This window comes from Pogona vitticeps, chromosome 4 (assembly GCF_051106095.1).
Source record: "Pogona vitticeps strain Pit_001003342236 chromosome 4, PviZW2.1, whole genome shotgun sequence".
Lineage (NCBI taxonomy): Eukaryota > Metazoa > Chordata > Lepidosauria > Squamata > Agamidae > Pogona > Pogona vitticeps.
In genome coordinates, this window is record NC_135786.1 from 86792105 (window position 1) to 86810062 (window position 17958).

General features: G+C 42.3%; 1 protein-coding gene across 9 annotated transcripts in view; it reads right to left on the reverse strand.

Moving 5' to 3' along the window:
- Positions 1–17958, reverse strand: part of TTLL7 (tubulin tyrosine ligase like 7) — a 114044-nt gene that overhangs the window by 4100 nt on the left and 91986 nt on the right. For all 9 annotated transcript variants that reach the window (XR_013544496.1, XM_072997875.2, XM_078392191.1 and 6 more), the window contains one exon: positions 13842–14015. Coding sequence is in view for 8 of the 9 variants with exons in the window: in XM_072997875.2 (XP_072853976.2) it covers positions 13842–14015 (174 nt within the window). In the remaining variant the exon portion in view is untranslated. The remainder of the gene's footprint in view (positions 1–13841; positions 14016–17958) is intronic.

Consider the following 17958-nt stretch of genomic DNA (forward strand, 5'->3'; position numbering starts at 1 on the left):
GAACCAAATATCCCCCAACCCTACATCTAAGAGTCTAGGGGGGAAAAGATAAATAAGTGAAGGCAGCACAATTAGGCAAATTTCTTTTGGAAAAAGAAATCTAAGACTTAGCTAGGATAAGAACAGGGTGGAGGGTGGGAGAGATAAAAAAACAACAACATAGCTTTCCAATTTATTTCACACTTCCGGAACTACAGTAGTTTTGGATTTGAAATAGACTGTGTTTATCCTCAAGTGCTGCTCTTCTTCTAGTGGGTCATGCAGCCATGCTACTTTTAAACACACGGACTAAATTGTGTGATGGCATCTCTTATGACATAACTCTTTGATTCCATCACTACCACACGCCCACACCAGTTGATTGCTACTTTTTTAAAAACTTCAAAACCAGCCACAATAATGCTGCATTACTTTAGTCATTTGGTGGAGGGAGGGGGATTTAAGAGACCTTCCAACTCATGAACCTCCTCTTTTCTTAAAAGCAGGCAATCTGGCCCCTCTCTCCCCTTTATATCACTACTGATGTAACTACTACAGCTAGGTCATGAGAAAGAGCACAGTACATCACTCTAAATTGTTTGCACAAGCCCCAGCCTGGAAATGCTGTTAACAAATGCTGGAATATAAGACTAAAGTGGACTGTTATTTAATGTTGTGATATAATCTGCAACTGAGTTTAGCACGCTGCTAATACACCATTCATCAATGACTCTCTAATTTATTTCCTTAGAAAGCAGGCTGTGTTAGAAGAAGCCGAAGTAGACTCCTACAAACATTAATTTATCATAAATTGTCTTATAATCACCTTTTAATCTATTTCCCATTACAGATGTACTATAATTACTTGCCGTTATTAGATAAATGTTCTAAAAGTACATAAAAATAACACCTATGGTAAATGGAAGCTGCATAAGGAGGAATGTATTATGCTAGAACCGATTACAACTACACATAATAAAGTGTGCTATTCAGAAATTGTTACATTGGTGTGTGGAACCCTGTTGATGGATGAATACTCAGCATGCTCCGGAATACTCATGATGATTACTCCTACAAAAATTACTAAGTACTGGCACACAAGCCTATGCTGAAGTCAGGCTGCCATTAACAAAAGCTTCCAATGAATTTACTGTAAACAAAGGCCTGTTCTAATGGATCATTGTGTATATTTAGGGTTTCCTTTCCACCAGAACAAATCCAATGAAGTGTGTAAAATGGCAAAGTAAACTCCTCAGGGTGCATTCAATACCATTAAACACAATCACAGCCAATGGAAAGACCTCAATCATTCTAATGTTACTGGGTTAGAAAGGAATTTCAAGTTGTACCAAAAACCAATGAGGGGTAACAGAACTCTTTGTAGGTTAAAGTGGGGGTGGAGGGAGAGGTTGATTTTAAGACATGTAATTGTCTGAGAAATTAAGACAACTTCTGCATGGGATTCCACCCACCAGACAGGAACAAGAGAAGTATTTTCATGCCTTTCGACAACAGACCTTTGTCAGTGGCAGAACACAGAGAATGATTAGTTTGACGTATTCACAGACATCCCATTAAAATAATTCTCTGCAATATAAATAAATAAAAAGGAAAACAAGCACTAAGCATAGCTGACGAATGTTGGATCACCATTCAACTGTAACAACATATTCATGGTGCATATGATTTATTTTTGCGCTGTTGAGTTGTCTATGCCTAAAGACATTCTTCTTTTTCCACAGCTGACATTAGCTTATGTAATACCACTACAAATTTTTTTTACAAGAGAAACAACAAATACCCAAGGAACTGGTCTGACACCTATTGTTTCAAATGATCTAGAGGTACTGAATTTAGCTTTAAACATTTTTGGATTTATTCTTTGCATTCAGGAACACTATTAAGTAAATAGAGGCAATCTGTAGAATTGGAAGGTAATGGTTACTAGCACAAGTGAAAAGAGCTATTTCTGCCCTAAAAGCTCACAGACAGCCAAGGCAAGGATAGAATGGGCCTAAGACCTTGCTCTCAATTTGATCACAATGAAGTCACAAATTGTTGGTGTGACAACCCCAGACCTACTGGGATATGCCACAGTTTCACTAAGCTGCCACCAACCATTCCCTATAAGAAGTCACACAGACCAGGGATGGATTTTTAACAAATAAAAGAACAAGGTTTATTTACATAACACACAGGGAAAATAAAATGATCAAATGAATAAGATACAGTAACGTGGCTTAGTCTCAATCATACATACTCCAGTTTGGTTCACACAGAACACCTTTAAATAAAGCACAGACCCTGAACCTATCAGTTCTGGCTAACCATACAGACACCTGAACCTATCAGGTTGGTACTGACTGACACACAGTAGTACCCTGTCTGACACACAGACTCCCACACCAGCTTCTTCTCTCAGCTCTCCTCCAGCTTCTCCCTACTTCTCCACACAGGCTTCACATATATATACAGTACAGCCCCTCCTCCTGATGTCCCGCCTTCCACTCCCCATAGGATGGAACTTTCCCTCCAAACCCATGACAGACAGGTAACATCAGTGCTGTATGTAACACCTCCCCTCTTTATAAGTTGTTTTGTAGGGGGAAAGCTAAGGTGCTTTTCTCCAAAAAAACAACCTGGTTAAAACACACAAAAACAGTTATACATACAATATCATACTTACTTATACTTACACTCTAAGTTAAACATTTACCATTTTCAATACATCAAGTTACCTTTATTCATACAAATCAATCATGTTTAATAAACAGGTACATTTAACTTTTTGTCATCAAAATATATACATAGTCCATGTTTCTTTCGCCGTCTTCATTCTTCAGGTCTTCTTGACAAGGCGTCAGCAACACAGTTCACTGACCCTCTGACCACCTTCACTTCAAAGTCATAGTCTTGCAGGTTTAAAGCCCACCTCATAAGTTTACTATTGTGGGTTTTCATTGTCTTTAACCATTGCAGTGGTGAATGGTCAGTGCACAGAATAAAATGTCTTCCCCAGATGTAAGGCTTGGCCTTCTGGATTGCGTAGACTATGGCCAGGCACTCCTTCTCCACGGTTGCCAAATGTCTCTCACCTTTCTGGAGTTTCCTACTCAGGTAGGACACTGGATGCTGGTCACCATTTTCATCCTCCTGGCAAAGAACTGCTCCTACCCCGCTGTTAGACGCATCGGTGTAGATGATGAACTCCCGGTCGAAGTCTGGAGCACGCAGCACTGGATAATGGATGAGCGCCTCCTTCAGCCTCCAGAACGCCTCCTCACAGTCGCTGGTCCACGGGATGCGGTCATCAGTCTTCTTCCTCGTCAGATCGGTCAGCGGAGTCGCAATCTCGCTAAACCTCGGGATGAACTTTCTGTAGTAGCCCACCAACCCAAGAAATGATTTGACTTTTTTCTTGGTGTTGGGTCTGGGCCAATCACGAACTGCTTCTATTTTGGCCTCTAGGGGTTTTATCACTCCTCCCCCTACCATGTGACCCAAGTATTTTATTTCTGGGCTACCCAGCTGACACTTGCTGGCCTTTACTGTTAGCCCTGCTGCACTTAACCTCTGCAGCACTAACTCCAGGTGTTTCAGGTGATCTTCCCAGGTATTGCTGAAGATCCCTATGTCGTCAATGTAGGCCACAGTAAAGTCACTGAGCCCTGCTAAGGTCTGGTCCATCAGCCTTTGGAATGTGGCTGGTGCATTTCTGAGACCAAAGCTCAGGACTCTAAACTCATAGAGACCAAAAGGGCTGCAAAAGGCGGTCTTTTCTTGATCCCTGGGATCAATTCTTAATTGCCAATATCCTTTTACCAGGTCCAATGAGGAAATGAACCGACAACCCCCTATGGTTTCAATCAGGTTGTCTAGCCTGGGCATTGGGTAGGCATCAGGAGTGGTTACGCGGTTTAATTTCCTGTAATCTACACAAAACCTAATGCTCCCATCAGGCTTGTCCACTAGGACTATCGGAGAGGATCAAGGACTAGAAGAGGGGACGATTATGTTCTCCCTAAGCATCTCGTCCAGCTCCTTCCGCACCTTGTCCCTATAGGGTCCCGTTACTCGGTATGGGGATACAGCTTGCGGGGGTGCATCCCCTGTATGGATCCGATGCATCACTCCCTTCACTATCCCCGGCTTGTTGGAAAACACCTGTTGATATTTAATGAGCAGCATTTTTAGTTCTTGCTGCTGGTCTTGGGTGAGTGCAGGACTGATCTTTACCTCCTCTGGGTTGTATTTTACTTCCCCTCTACCCTCCCAGAAGGGTAATTCAGCTTCCTCACTCTCAGTTGCCTTTATTGCAAATAAAACCCTCTGTTCCCCTCTGTAGTAGGGTTTTAGGGCATTCACATGTACCACCCTCCTTGCTTGGTTTTCCTCCTGCTCTATAAGGTAGTTCAGATCTGACATCTTGGAAATGACCCTATATGGTCCTGCCCATTTGAGCTGCAGTTTGTTCTCTCTGCAGGGCCTAAGCCACAGCACTTCCTCCCCTGGGTCAAAGTGCCTCTCTCTGGCTTTGTGGTCATACCATGTTTTCTGTCTGACCTTCTGAGCTTGCAGGTTTTCTGCTGCTAGCTCTAGGTTTCTCTTTAGGTCATTCATCAAGGTGTCTATATATGTCACAACATCTTGTGGGTCATCCTGGGTGATCTGCTCCCATTTTGTTTGATCAAATCAAGGGGCCCTTTCACCCTTCTCCCAAACAAGAGTTCAAACGGACTGAACCCGGTACTGGCTTGTGGCACTGATCGATAAGCAAACAAAAGGGATTGCAGCTTCTGGTCCCAATTGTTTGGATTCTCTGCCAAGTAAGCCCTAATCATGCGCATTAGAGTCCCATTGAACTTCTCAGTTAATCCATTACTTTCAGGGTGATAGGCAGTGGTTTCCTTGTGCTTAATTCCACAGATTTGCCATAACCGTTTCATGAGCTTCGATGTAAATGATGCTCCCAAATCTGTGATTATTTCTGAGGCAAATCCCATCCTGGACATATACCCCACCAAGGCATCTGCCACTGTGTTAGTTTCGATATTAGTCAAGGGTATGGCTTCAGGGTACCTCGTGGCATGGTCCACAATGGTGAGAATGAACCTGTTCCCCCTCTTTGTGGCCTTGGGCAAAGGTCCCACAATATCCACCCCTATGCATTTGAACGGAGTGTCAATCACAGGCAAAGGGCACAACTTTGCTTTGGTCCTGTCGCGATTATTCCCCTGCCGCTGACACACATCACATTTTTTACAGAACTCCCTGATCTGCTTCCCTATGTCAGGCCAGTAAAAATTCTGTGTAATTCTCTGCTGTGTTTTGTTCACCCCTAAGTGCGCAGCAAACATGTCAGAGTGCCCCCTTTGTAAGATCATGGGGCAATACTTTTCAGGTACCACTAGCTGACTTCTGATCCCATCTCCCCCTTTTGAGATATTCCTCAGGGTCTCTCTATATAAAATCCCCTTTTTCTCTAGAAATCTCACTGGGGTTTCAGGTGTTAGCTGGGCGTCTGTCACCTGTTCAAAACACTTTTGGAGAGTGGCATCTGCCTTTTGCTCTTGGCCAAATCTGCTGTCTGTGGTTAAGGTTTCCACCACAGCTTCAGCACTCCCCTCTGCTTCCGTCTCGGGCTCATCAGTACCCCCCTGAACTGTCCCCGTGGTAGCTTGTGAGCGTGTAATCACTAGCACCCGTTTCACATGTTCAGCCAGGTCATTTCCCACGAGCACGGCTGCTGGCAGAGTCGATGAAATCGCTAGCCGCCAAACTCCCCTCCAGCCTTGAAAGCTCACAGGTATCTCCGCTACTGGCAGCGAGATCACCTGTCCCTCAATCCCTGCCACCTTTATGCTCTCATTTGGGATTACATACTCCCTAGGAATAATATCTGGATGGCACAGGGTCACCTGGGAACAAGTATCCCTTAACCCCCGATACTGATGGTCAAGTATTCCTACGTCCACCCCTGCTGTTTCAAACAACTGAGAATCTGTTCTCACAAGTAAGCAGCGCCTGACCTCCACAAGAGGACCATTTTCCTCAGCCTGATCAGCAGATGTAACTGTTCCAGATTGAGTAGCCATGGCAACAGGCTCCCTCAGTGACGAGGAGCTTTGCTCTTTCTGGACACAGAACACAGCTTTTGGCTTGGTTCCACTCGAATCATGAGGCACATTTCCTTTTAGCTGCTTTAATTTCTCACACTCTGAGATTAGATGGCCCTTTCCTTGACAGAAATAACATTTTCTGGTGTATTTTGAGTCTTTCTCATCTTGTTTTGGTTTTCCCTCCAAAATCTGAGGTCTTGGTTTCGTGTCTGAGGGCTTCCCTTCACCATGGGTCCCTCCCCCTTGCTGGTTTCTTCCTGGTCCCTGAGAGTACTTGCTGTAGGTTTCTTTGGGTTTACCTATCGATTTCCCCTCAGCACCTAAGGGCTTTCTTATTTGGGAAATAAAATCTGCGATCTCGGCCGCCTCCGCCACAGATTTCGGTTTCCTTCCCCTCACCTGGAACTTCAGTTCCCCATGCAGGACTGAATAGAACTGTTCCAGCGCTATCAAGTCTTTGAGCTGCTGGAAGGTCTCTGTTCCCTCCTGAGATAGCCATTTCTCTAGCAGCCTCACCAATTGGGCCCCCACTTGGGTAAAAGTCTGCTCTGGTTTCTTGGTGAGTGACCTGAATCTTTGCCTCAGCTGTTCCGCATTTATCCCATGTCTGGCAAACACCAGTTTTTTAAACTCTGCGAAATCTTTTAGCAGCTCCTCTGGCATCTCTGCATAGACTTCTGCCAGGCTGCCACTGATTAAAGATCGCATGATGGTCATCTTCTCAGTTTCCCTTACTGAGAAGTCCACAAACGCTCTTTCCACTAGGGAAAAGAACACCTCAGGGCAATCTCCCTTGTGGTATACAGGGAATTTCTTCAGGTCAGTTTTAGACAATTGGCCCCCCTCAGAATCCCTATTGTTATTATTGTTCTGGTTCATCATTTCCAATTTTCTTAACTCAAACGCCATCCTTTCTTTTTCCAGAGCAATTTTCTCTCTCTCTAATCTTTCTTCTTTCTCCAATTGCCTCATCCTCAGTTCATGCTGTTGGGCTATGAGCATTTTCCTGAGTTCTGGGTTCTGCTCTCCCGTGCTCTCACCCTGCACTGAGCCAAATTCATCCTCAGAACCTTGGTCTACCTGGGGGTCTTTCACTTCACCCATTTCTGCCATTTGGCTTCGAGTCAAGGGCATAATCCCCCCCCCCAGAACAGGCTGCTCTCAAAAGTCAAGCCTCAAAATAAAGCGACCACTTTTTTCCTTTGCCTCAGAACCAGCCTTCTATAGATTGCTGCTGTTCTTCAGCACTAACTTGCAACTGTAGCCAGCCAGAGTCCAACCCCCCTCTGCTAGGCCTCTCAGCAGACAGGCTAGATCACTGCTACTTCACTCAGCTTTGCCTCAGCCTTTTTCCCGCCAAAACAGGTTGCCTCAGAGCTCCCTAATCTAGTCTCCCCAGTTGGCACGTTCTTCCACTAGCGCACCTCCCCGTGAGGTACGCCTAGAAGATTACCTACGCGCCCTCAGATTGTCCCTGACTAGACCCCCCTTGCTCTGGGCACACTTGCCAAGGCTTTGCTGTACCACTGGACAACTGGACCAGTCGTATCCCACACGCTGGACACCAATCAATGTGACAACCCCAGACCTACTGGGATATGCCACAGTTTCACTAAGCTGCCACCAACCATTCCCTATAAGAAGTCACACAGACCAGGGATGGATTTTTAACAAATAAAAGAACAAGGTTTATTTACATAACACACAGGGAAAATAAAATGATCAAATGAATAAGATACAGTAACGTGGCTTAGTCTCAATCATACATACTCCAGTTTGGTTCACACAGAACACCTTTAAATAAAGCACAGACCCTGAACCTATCAGTTCTGGCTAACCATACAGACACCTGAACCTATCAGGTTGGTACTGACTGACACACAGTAGTACCCTGTCTGACACACAGACTCCCACACCAGCTTCTTCTCTCAGCTCTCCTCCAGCTTCTCCCTACTTCTCCACACAGGCTTCACATATATATACAGTACAGCCCCTCCTCCTGATGTCCCGCCTTCCACTCCCCATAGGCTGGAACTTTCCCTCCAAACCCATGACAGACAGGTAACATCAGTGCTGTATGTAACAGTTGGTTCTCTATCCACAGCTTTGTGCTCTTACTTTTCAGACTATCATTCCTCCAGCGAACACAGCTAGAAGATAATGGGAGCTACAGTCCACCACGTAATGTTTCCAAACTCCACGCTATTCTTTCAGATGGTGCCTGCTACCTTTCTGCAACTCAAATGTGACACAGCTGCAACCTCATTCTATGCATGCTATGCCCACATAAGATATGTTGGTCAGTGAACAAGAGGTGCCAGGCTGAAACTGGGTCACGGCAGGGACTGGATGAAACTTGGTAATGTTACTTTTCAGGATGACAGCCCCCAGAACTTGTTAGCTAACATGGGCAGCATGACTGCTGGCTGAAATATTTCAGACAGTGTAATGAAAAACATAACTTTTCAAAGTTCTGATATAGTTCCAGGTATATGATATTGACATGCAAGTGTACAAAAATGGTTCCCCTAAAAGACACACATACATCTGAGGAAGACAAATGAAAAATTGCAGGAAGAAGTCTCAAATGAGCTATTTCAATTGTACAGTGGTACCTCGCAAGACGATTACCCCTCAAAACGACGAATCCGCATGACAACGATGTTTTGCGACCGCCATTTTGCTTCGCAAAACAGTGATTCCTATGGGGGAATTTCATTGGATGACGATTTGGTCCATGCTTCGCGGACCGTTTTTTTTTTTTTTGCAATATGATTTAAAACAGCTCATCGGCGGCTTCCCTAAACTGCTTCCTTATGGGCGATCTTTGCAAAATGGGTGTTTTGGGGCCGGTTTTTTGCAATATGACGATTTAAAACAGCTTATGGGCAGATCGCAAAGCGGCTTTCCTATGGGCGATCTTCGCAAAATGACGATTTTTCCCCATTGGAACGCATTAAACAGGTTTCAATGCAGTCCAATGGGGAAACGATTTTCACATGATGATGATTTCGCTAAACAGCGATTTTCACGGAACGGGTTATCATCGTCATGCGGGGCACCATTGTACATTTTTGTGCTTGGCTATACATGTCATCTGCAAATGGCAGGTAGCTGGAAAGCATTGTGGAAGGATCAGGTCAGATTGCCATGATAAAGAGAATAATGGGGACATTACAGATGATGTCATGCATTGGCACAAGAATGGAATAAGACAGTGGTATAAAGTGTATGGCAAGCTCTGCTGCACCGTGGAGAAGAAGCCTATACCACTTTTAAAAGTCCAGCTCTATAGGTACTGTGGAATTGTGTGTTATCTGCTCACAGAAGAAGCCTCCAGATCCACAGTCACCCCTTGCATGCTCAAAGATTTCATTTCTATTGATACAGGTTGATGGTTAGCAATTCATTTGGATGCACATGTGTACAAAGTCAAGAGTACCGTGTTTCCCTGAAAATAAGACAGGGTCTTATATTAAATTTTGCTCAAAAAAACAACAACGCATTAGGGCTTATTTTCAGGGGATGTTGTATTTTTTTCATGTACAACAATCTACATTTATTCAAATACAGCCATGTCATCTTCTTCTGGTAGCTGCACAAGGGTGGAGGGCAGGGTTTCACTTAACTAGGGTTTATTTTTTGGGTAGGGCTTATATTACGAGCATCCTGAAAAATCATACTAGGGCTTATTTTCAGGTTAGGTCTTATTTTCTGGGAAACAGGGTAGTGTGAATGTTTACAAAAACTTTTGGAATCCCAACTGTTGTATGCATTTCACATTGAACGTTTTGAGTTTCCTGTGGAGAACCACCAACAGTCCAAATCTCTTGAATGAAAATTTATGGGCATATGAAGATGCCTCATACAGAGGTAAACCATAGCCCAATGCTGTCTATTTAAGCAGATAGCAACTCTCTTCATCCAGGGACCTTTCTCAGCCTCACTTCAAAAGCCTTTTAAAGCTGGAGGTGCTACAATGGAACCAGACTATACATGAGAAGCATATGCAATAGCATTGAGTTAATGATCCTTCCCCACTAGTTGGCTCACCATTGAAACCTCAGTTACAACACACAAAGTCTGATGCTATCATATTGCATATGAAAGAAGGTATCTTTCTGTGACACTTCTTTGGTTTGTATGCAACAGCAGTATTGTGTACAGAAAAAGCGGGGTGAGGGATTAGAAGAATTCATTCTTTCCTGTAACTATTCAAAAAGGAGATTTGGCAATTGCATTTAGAAAGCTATTTGTCTTCTTTAGGAAGAGCAGAGGAGTGGTCTGGCAGCAACTTGGTACAATCTAATATTATGAGCCAAGGAGTGTCTCTTAAAATTTTCAAGTATATTCTGACGTCTTAATAATAATAATAATAATAATAATAATAATAATAATAATAAGAATAAGAATAAGAATAAGAATAAGAATAAGAATAAGAAGAAGAAGAAGAAGAAGAAGAAGAAGAAGAAGAAGAAGAAGAAGAAGAAGAAGAAGAAGAAGAAGAAGAAGAAGAAGAAGAAGAAGAAGAAGAAGAAGAAGAAGAAGAAGAAGAAGAAGAAGCAACAGCACACTGGGACTGTGCAGCTTGCCCAAAGCTACAAAGGCTGGCTCTTTTCCTAGGAAGCACAAAGAGAAATCAAACTCCCAGCCTCTGGTTCTGCAACTAGATACCTAAACCACTGAGCTACCCAGACAGCTATTCTGATGACTACCGGTAGTTATATGCCAACAAAAAATAAGAAGGAAAATTCAACAGTACTGAAAAGTAATGGAAGCATTTCAGAGTCAGCCTAGAAATTAAGAGAAATGAACAGAGCTTGAAGGATAGCATTTATAGAAGGTTATCCTTCTATAAATTTTGATTCCTCTTTGTGCTTCCTAGGAAAAGAGCCAGTCTTTGTGGCTTTGGGCAAGCTGCACAGTCCCAGTGCGCCCCTGGTTATCCTTCTATAAATGGACAGAAGGAATTTTCCTTCCTATAGCCTCTCTCAAGTGCTAATCATTTTTGTCTTTCTTAGGACAGGAAAATATATTCCTTTTCAAAGTCTGATTTTCTGTGAATTACTGATGGAGGTACTGCTGACCTGTAAATTTGTTGTAGTTGTTCATAAGTTATCCATATGGGCATTTATTGCTTTTCTACCTTTTCAATTGCTTTTCTACCTTTTTCTAATTTTTGGAGACACATCATTTTGGTGGTCCAGACTAACCATATACTTCAGTGTCTCTTACCCACATGCACTACCAAAAACAATTGAAAAAATGTTCTCCATGCAAATTTTTCTCTGTGCAAATGTTCAGAGTCAAGAGTAGATTTGTATCAGAAAGCTCCCTCATGTGGTAGAAATACTCTGTAACATTGCAATTAATGCAGCCAAGAAACTTACAGTAGCACGTCAGGTCCTGGATGATGTAAAACAGTGGTTCTGAACCTTGGTTCCCCAGGTGGTTCTTGCACTAAAATTCCCAGAAGCCTTTACCATTAGCTGTGCTGATCAAGATTTCTGGGAGTTATAGTCCAAGAACATGTGGGAACCAACATACCCTCTAACTTTCGGCTCTACTGGGTGGGGCACTACCTCTCTCTCACATGACTTTGCTCCTTTGCGTGACTCCACCCGACCCACACACAGGGTTCCACCATGCCTGGAACCTAACATGATCACTGTGTGGAGGGGGAAGACAGCTGCACTAGACAATGTCACATGCTAGGATAAAGAATTCCTACAAACAGTCCTTTCTCTATCCTGCTCCTTTGTGAAAGAAAGTAAAAGCATAAGAATACAAGAGCTCTCTGTTGGATTTGAGCAACATCCCATCCATTTCTGACAGAAGGCAATCCATTGCTGTGGAGAAAAGTTCTGCCTCCGCCTCCGCTTTAACATAATTAAAAAAGAATTATGTTAAAAATCTCAAGAAAGCAGAGATACTGAAACAAGAGAATCTTATTGTGAAAATATGGGAAGTGACAAAAAATGGATATTCTGTCAGATGGGCTGAAAGACTGTTCAATTCAAAAGGAAACTGAACGATGGGATGTATTGTATAAATGGCTGCAGTTATCAGATAGTGTTGGAGTAACACAGAATTAAACTAAAATTAAATGATAAGATGAAAGCAGGAGGGTAATCAAACTGTGAAAAAGCAAAAAAGTTGATTCGTTATTGTAATAGAGCATACATTGAAATGAGAACTTAAATCTGGAAGGCAGAAAATAGTAAAAAGAGTAATCTGGAATTTTGATATGGCGATATGTATAGAATGGATGTTAATATGTTATTATTTCTCCTCTTCCCTCTTAACCTCAATTCCCTTTTTCCTTTTTGCCACCCCTTGTTAAAAATAAAAAGTTTTTTTTTTAAAAAAGAGAGAGAGAAGTTCTCTGCATTCGGGAGGTCCCTTTTTTGGTAACATGCTTATTTAGCTATCAAAAGACCCACCCTCCAAGGTCTTGCCTAAACCTCTTTTATCCAACTTAAAGCAAAGGGAAAAGGGGCTTCGGACCTTCTGATACTGCTGGACTCCAACTCCCACTTGTTCCAGCCAACATGCTCAGTGGTCAAGGATTAACAAAGTTGTGCTCTTGCAACACAACTCCAGAGGTTCCTTGTCCCTGGTTTTAAAACCTCTGGAAGTTAGTTATGAATTATGTGAAGAAGTACATTTTCTTTTCTCTGTTCTAGTAATAATTTAAAAGTACAAAAGTCACCTTTGGCACTATATAACAAAAGCAGCTGACAGAGAGCCCAGCAAATCCAACTAAGTTTCATTATATATGCTCCATTCTGCAAAGTTTTCAATAGTTGAAGATCAATCTATCCCAACACTCAATATTACAGTTTTCACACACACACACACAAAATAACCACTGGCAGTTTCACTTCTCTTACTGATCATGACCTATAAGCTTGCCGTTACACCCAGTGACAAAGATATCTTTACCACACCACTTATACTGACCCCAGGGAGAAGACTCAAGAATAAATTAAAAGATCTGTGGGGGAAGGTTTTCAAGCACTGCAACCAACTGAAAAGTCATCTTCCTTCTTGCTGTCTAAGATTATGAAATGTGTATCACTTGTTTTTACAAAAATGGCTTTGGCTCTCCTTTAATTGAAAAGCAGAGGACATCATCCACTGGATATATGGTTGCACAAGTTCTACATACACAATAGAAGCTAAAGAGGTTCTTATTCTCGGGGGGGGGGGAACAACTTGTCTTCCTCCATACACAAGCTGATCTACTTTCGTTCAATCAGAGATAGAGAATTTTTTGGTTCCCTAGATGTTTTGAACTTCAACTCCCAGATGCCCCACCTTGCAAAACCAATGAACAAGGGAGTTTCAATCCAAAGACTCAGAGGTTCCAAGGTTCCTCACTGCCGATCTAAAGGGACCCAATCCAGAATGACTTTGCAGGGAGGGAATGTGTCTTCTTACTGAAATGAATCAGAAGCTAATAGTGCAATGGTGGACTTCTGGGCATATGAACAACTGCTTAACAAAGCATATGTTGATATATTTTGTTAACAGAAAGCAGAGCAGAGTATCATCAGATGTTTGCAATCCTGCACTGCTCCTGGAATTAAAAGTTGGGTGGTGGGGCTCTTGTGGCAATCCAGATGTTGTTAGACTACAACTACCATCTTTCTTCACACTGGCTATGCTGGCTTACGGTCCATCTACATCTGAAGATACATGTTCGATTCTAGGATGCTGAAATCAACATAGCATATCTACCTTGTATCATCCCAGTCAGGGTTAATTCCAGTGAGGGACCGTCTTGAATCCACAGAGTATTTGTAAACCACTAGCAGGCACTGTTTACAAAGCTCAACTATTCGTTGGCAACACTGGAGCTGATCGGCAGTCACCGCTTCTGTGCTTTTACTGAATATCGTCTCCCAGGAGCTCCTGTTGGCATGGAAACAGACATGACCTCATGTTTTCTGTCACAAATGGCAAGCTAAAAGCTTTACTGCTCTACATGAGAGATTTAGCGAGGGAAAAAGAGAGAGATAATACAGTAAAGAACCCACCCTATTTCAACACCAGATGGTCAGAAATATAAAACACAAATTATTAAGTTAACCATCAGTTTTGGAAAGCTCCACAAGCTGGTTGTTCAATGAGTGCCACAAAGCTTCTCTGGCAAGGTAGTTTAGGGTTTAGGACTGAAGGCCTTTCCAATGCCCTTTCAAATAGTTTATAATATAAGCTGGGCCATGGATCAAGGTTCAAGCAACTGTCTGACATTCCAATCCATCTGCTAAAATGAAGGTGGTAACCAGAATACAGCCCATCATGTGTACAAGATTTAATAAAAGAAATAAAACAGAAATATGATAGTCTCCCATCCAATTGACAGAAGCCATTGCCCTTGAGTTTGTCCTCAAAATAAAGCATGCAACATATATCTTTACTGGGTGAGCTTCAACAAGAAAGCCTGATGTTAAGTAGGAAGTATTCCTTTAGGTAAGCAGGATTCTGAAGTGTGCACTTTACCAGTCTCCATTCTGTTGGGATTCCAATGGAATTATCTTCATTTATTTTATTTATATCCCTCCTTTCTCCCCCATCAGGACCCCAAGGTGGATTAAAAACAGATGCAAGTGAAAATCACAGCAAGTTGTAACATTAAAGACAAAATTAAGTAAGTTATCATATTAAAACAACCACAAAATTAAAACCATTCAAATACTGCTTTAAAGCACCAAGGGGGAAAAGAAAATAACATCCACCATTAAAATAGCTTTTCTGAGCAGCCAGTCAGTGCACAGTGGATTGTCTGAATAAAGACATTTTTGCCTACTGACAGACAAAAAGAGAATAATCTCAGTCTGCCTTGGAGAACATACTGAACAAAATGTTGGGCCAGTGAATGAGACACCTAGTCCAAGTGCAATCCTACACCCAGTTACCAGAAAGTCCCACTGAACAGAGTATGTTGTTTGCATTAGAATAAATATATTAAGAATGGCACAGCCAATCCCTCTCAAAAGGTTATATACTCTTGATTCTATATTCTAAATTTCCTGTATTATATCGCTATAAAAACAGCTGTTCCTAAACTCAGTTGCCTAGTTTGGACAGTCAGATCTTGACTTAATTACACATTGGAATACAGCAATTAACACTGAAACTATCCAATTTATCACTGTTCCTGAATTCAACCCGAGCTAGCAAACTATGGTTACCAGATTTGGAAAAAGCCAAACTATTGTGCCATAGTTCAGACAATATATTTGATTTTAAAAATCTCTCTGAGTGTCCCCCTCTTAATCTCACACACATACTCAGATAAATAATTTAGAAATGACAGGAGCACAAATGGATTATTCACAAGGTCATTTGTGAAAACATCCTAGATCTCAACTTAGACATTGGCCTTATAGTATCTACAAAGATCCGCAACATGTAGGTTACCTGGATCAGGTAATTACTTTCTCTTTTAAAGCCGGTGATGACCCAAATGATGGTGCAGGGTTGCCATGAGGAAGATAAGATGACTCTGAGATTCAATCGTAAGATTGCCTCATAAGTCATGTCTAGAATAAGCTCAATGGAAGGAGGGTTAACAAAAGGAACTTTCCTTCCTAACCATCCTCCAAGAAATGTACAGAGTTGGTATCCCAGTTTGTGAGAGGCGTGTGAAGCACATCAAGTGAAGTGGTAACAGTTTGACCATGACCCTCCAGCGAGTCAGTTTCATAGCAAAGGAGGGATTTGAGTACCAGTTTCCCTGACTAAAATTGAACTCTCTGTCTGCTACAATATGCCTGCTAGAATCTTACTGGGGTTGATGCAAGGTTTGCATAAATCGCCATATCTTATTGATAAGGTGCTGGAGTGCATCTCAGTTTATTTATGTATTTAAAATATTTTCCTAAAAGACACTATTTAAAAGCTAAAAACAATGTAAACAAATATTATAAGAGAATTAAACAAGTATCATATTAAAAGCAGTAATTAAAGTCAATACTAAAAACACATTTAAAAGCAACAGCACACACAAAAAAATCAATTTGGTCACTAACCAAAAGTCTGTCTGAAGAGAAAGGTCTTTGCCTGCTTGTGGAAGGACAACAAAGATGGGGCAAGCCTGGTAGGAGGGAATTCCAGAGTCTGGGAGCAACAGTACAGAAGGCCCTCTCCCCAGCAAACATGGCTGTGAAGGTGGTGGGACCAAGAAAAAGGCCTCCCCTGATTATCTTAATGCCCGAGCAGGCTCATACAGGGAGATACAGTATTTTAGATAGCTTGGACCCAAGCCATTTAGGGGTTTATAGGCTAAAACCAGCACTTGGAATTGTGCCTAGAAATGGATCAGCAGCTAGTGGAGCTGCTGTAACAGGGGAGTTGCACGTTCCCTGTAACCAGCCCCAGTTATCAATCTGTCTGAGAAATTGTGGACCCTCTGGACTTTCTGAACAGCTCTAGTGTGGTGCAATGATTATAGTCCAGAGCTAAGATTTGGGAGATATAGATTAAAATCTCCATAAAAGTACATGAAATTTACTTGATGCATCAAGCCAGTTAAAGTGTCTTAGCATATGGCTGTTGTGGGTTTTTCGGGCTCTTTGGCCATGTTCTGAAGGTTGTTCTTCCTGACGTTTTGCCAGTCTCTGTGGCCGGCATCTTCAGAGGACTGGAGTAGGAACTCTGTCCATGCTCTTCCCTTTCTTTTTCCGTTAGAACCAGCTGTATATGCATCTGACCAACTACTCTATGAATAAGCATAATACACATTTTGAACAGGATGAAACAGAAGATAAAGGCAGTAAGTGCTCTACAAAGTGGTTTACTGAGTTTCTGCAAACAAATCAGAAACATGGACAGAGCATGGAAAGAGTTCCTACTCCAGTCCTCTGAAGATGCCGGCCACAGAGACTGGCGAAACATTAGGAAGAACAACCTTCAGAACATGGCCAAAGAGCCCAAAAAACTCACAACAACCAGCAGATCCCGGCCATGAAAGCCTTCGAGAATACATTGTCTTAGCATAACTTGCCCCACAGGATTTTAAAGAAAATAAAGCAAGGAAACCATGAGCAGTTTAGAGAAATAATGGAATAATAACCATTGAAACCAAGAGTAAGGGAATTTCTTCAACCCAACAGCCAACCACCAATTTGGGAAGGGTCTTATGGCCATATTCCGACATGGGTTGGACTATGCAGCAGCTGGATAGGCCTTGTAGCCTCTATTAATTGACTGCAGGTAACACAAAAGAAGCTTTGGGGATACAGAAAGAGAACCCCTTCAGGAAGCATTTGACTCACAGGTCAGAATTACCCAATCCCCAAGTTAAACCATGACCATGTAATTTTCAGTGGTATGAAGATCACACTGGCAGTTAGAGATATCTTTGAACAAAATGCCGACCAGTTTCCAAGGCTTCAAATTTGGACGTGTGGAATGGATTCTCAGTATCACCAGATTCTAGAACAGGGGCCTCCAAACTACGGCCCATGGGCCACATCCAGCTTGCCTTGCCTTTTTTATCCGGCCCGGGCATAGGAAGAGGAGGGAAGGGGGACCCAAGTAATCCCCCACCCCCGCTGTCTTTGCAAGGACAGCAGGGGTGGGGGTTGCTTGGGGTCCCCTTCCCTCCTTCAGTCCTCAAAAATATTTAAAATATATGATGTGGCCCTCACACTGAAGAGTTTGGAGACCCCTGCTCTAGAAGGCAAAAGTACAGTGACAAAGGAGAAGAAAATAATAACTAACCAATTCTTCTGATTTCAATTCCGAGCATTCTGTTGAAGAAAAGGAGGGGGCTTATAAATTGAAGCAAGTATATCTTTTTTTAAAAAATTAATCCACCATCATTCCAGTACTGAAATTATGCATAAAC